This window comes from Galeopterus variegatus, unplaced genomic scaffold, assembly GCF_000696425.1.
Source record: "Galeopterus variegatus unplaced genomic scaffold, G_variegatus-3.0.2 Scaffold111, whole genome shotgun sequence".
NCBI classification, from domain to species: Eukaryota; Metazoa; Chordata; class Mammalia; order Dermoptera; family Cynocephalidae; genus Galeopterus; species Galeopterus variegatus.
Window position 1 is genome coordinate 994,132 of NW_007726222.1, and position 508 is coordinate 994,639.

At 64.8% G+C, this 508-nt stretch overlaps 1 protein-coding gene across 1 annotated transcript in view; it reads left to right on the plus strand.

Annotated features, from left to right (window-relative positions):
• Positions 1–359: 359 nt before the first annotated feature.
• Positions 360–508, plus strand: part of GRK7 (G protein-coupled receptor kinase 7) — a 34,999-nt gene continuing 34,850 nt past the window's right edge. Inside the window, exon 1 of the mRNA XM_008586723.1 lies at positions 360–504. Coding sequence (XP_008584945.1) covers positions 360–504 — 145 coding nt within the window. The remainder of the gene's footprint in view (positions 505–508) is intronic.

Sequence of the window (508 nt, forward strand, 5' to 3'; positions counted from 1 at the left end):
CTTAACCACTCCTCCTTTCCTGGGAAAGTGTGTAGCGACTGTTCAGGGAACAGGTGTGTGAAGTCCCCTGATCACCGGGCTAAGTGGGAGCCAGGGGAGGGGGCGGTAGACCCGGCAGGTGTCCCAGTCGGCTTTTGCCTTGCGGGTGGCAGCGTGACCTGTCAGGTGGCCGTCCCAGGCCAGCTATACATAGCCAGCCAAAGCTTCTTACAAGAAACCTCTTTCTGCACGCTGCACCGTTGTCACCCGCAGGCCAGAGACTCGCCGTAAAGCCCCTGTCAGTTACTCAGCCTTAGAGAGACCAGCAAGCCGGCCACCAGCCCTGCCAGTCCCCGCCGCAGCCCTCCATCTGCTCAGCCATGGTCGACATGGGGGGCCTGGACAACCTGATCGCCAACACGGCCTACCTGCAGGCCCGCAAGAGCTCGGAGGGCGACACCCGGGAGCTGCAGCGGCGGCGCCGGAGCCTGGCGCTCCCCGGGCCGCAGAGCTGCTCCGAGCTGCGCCA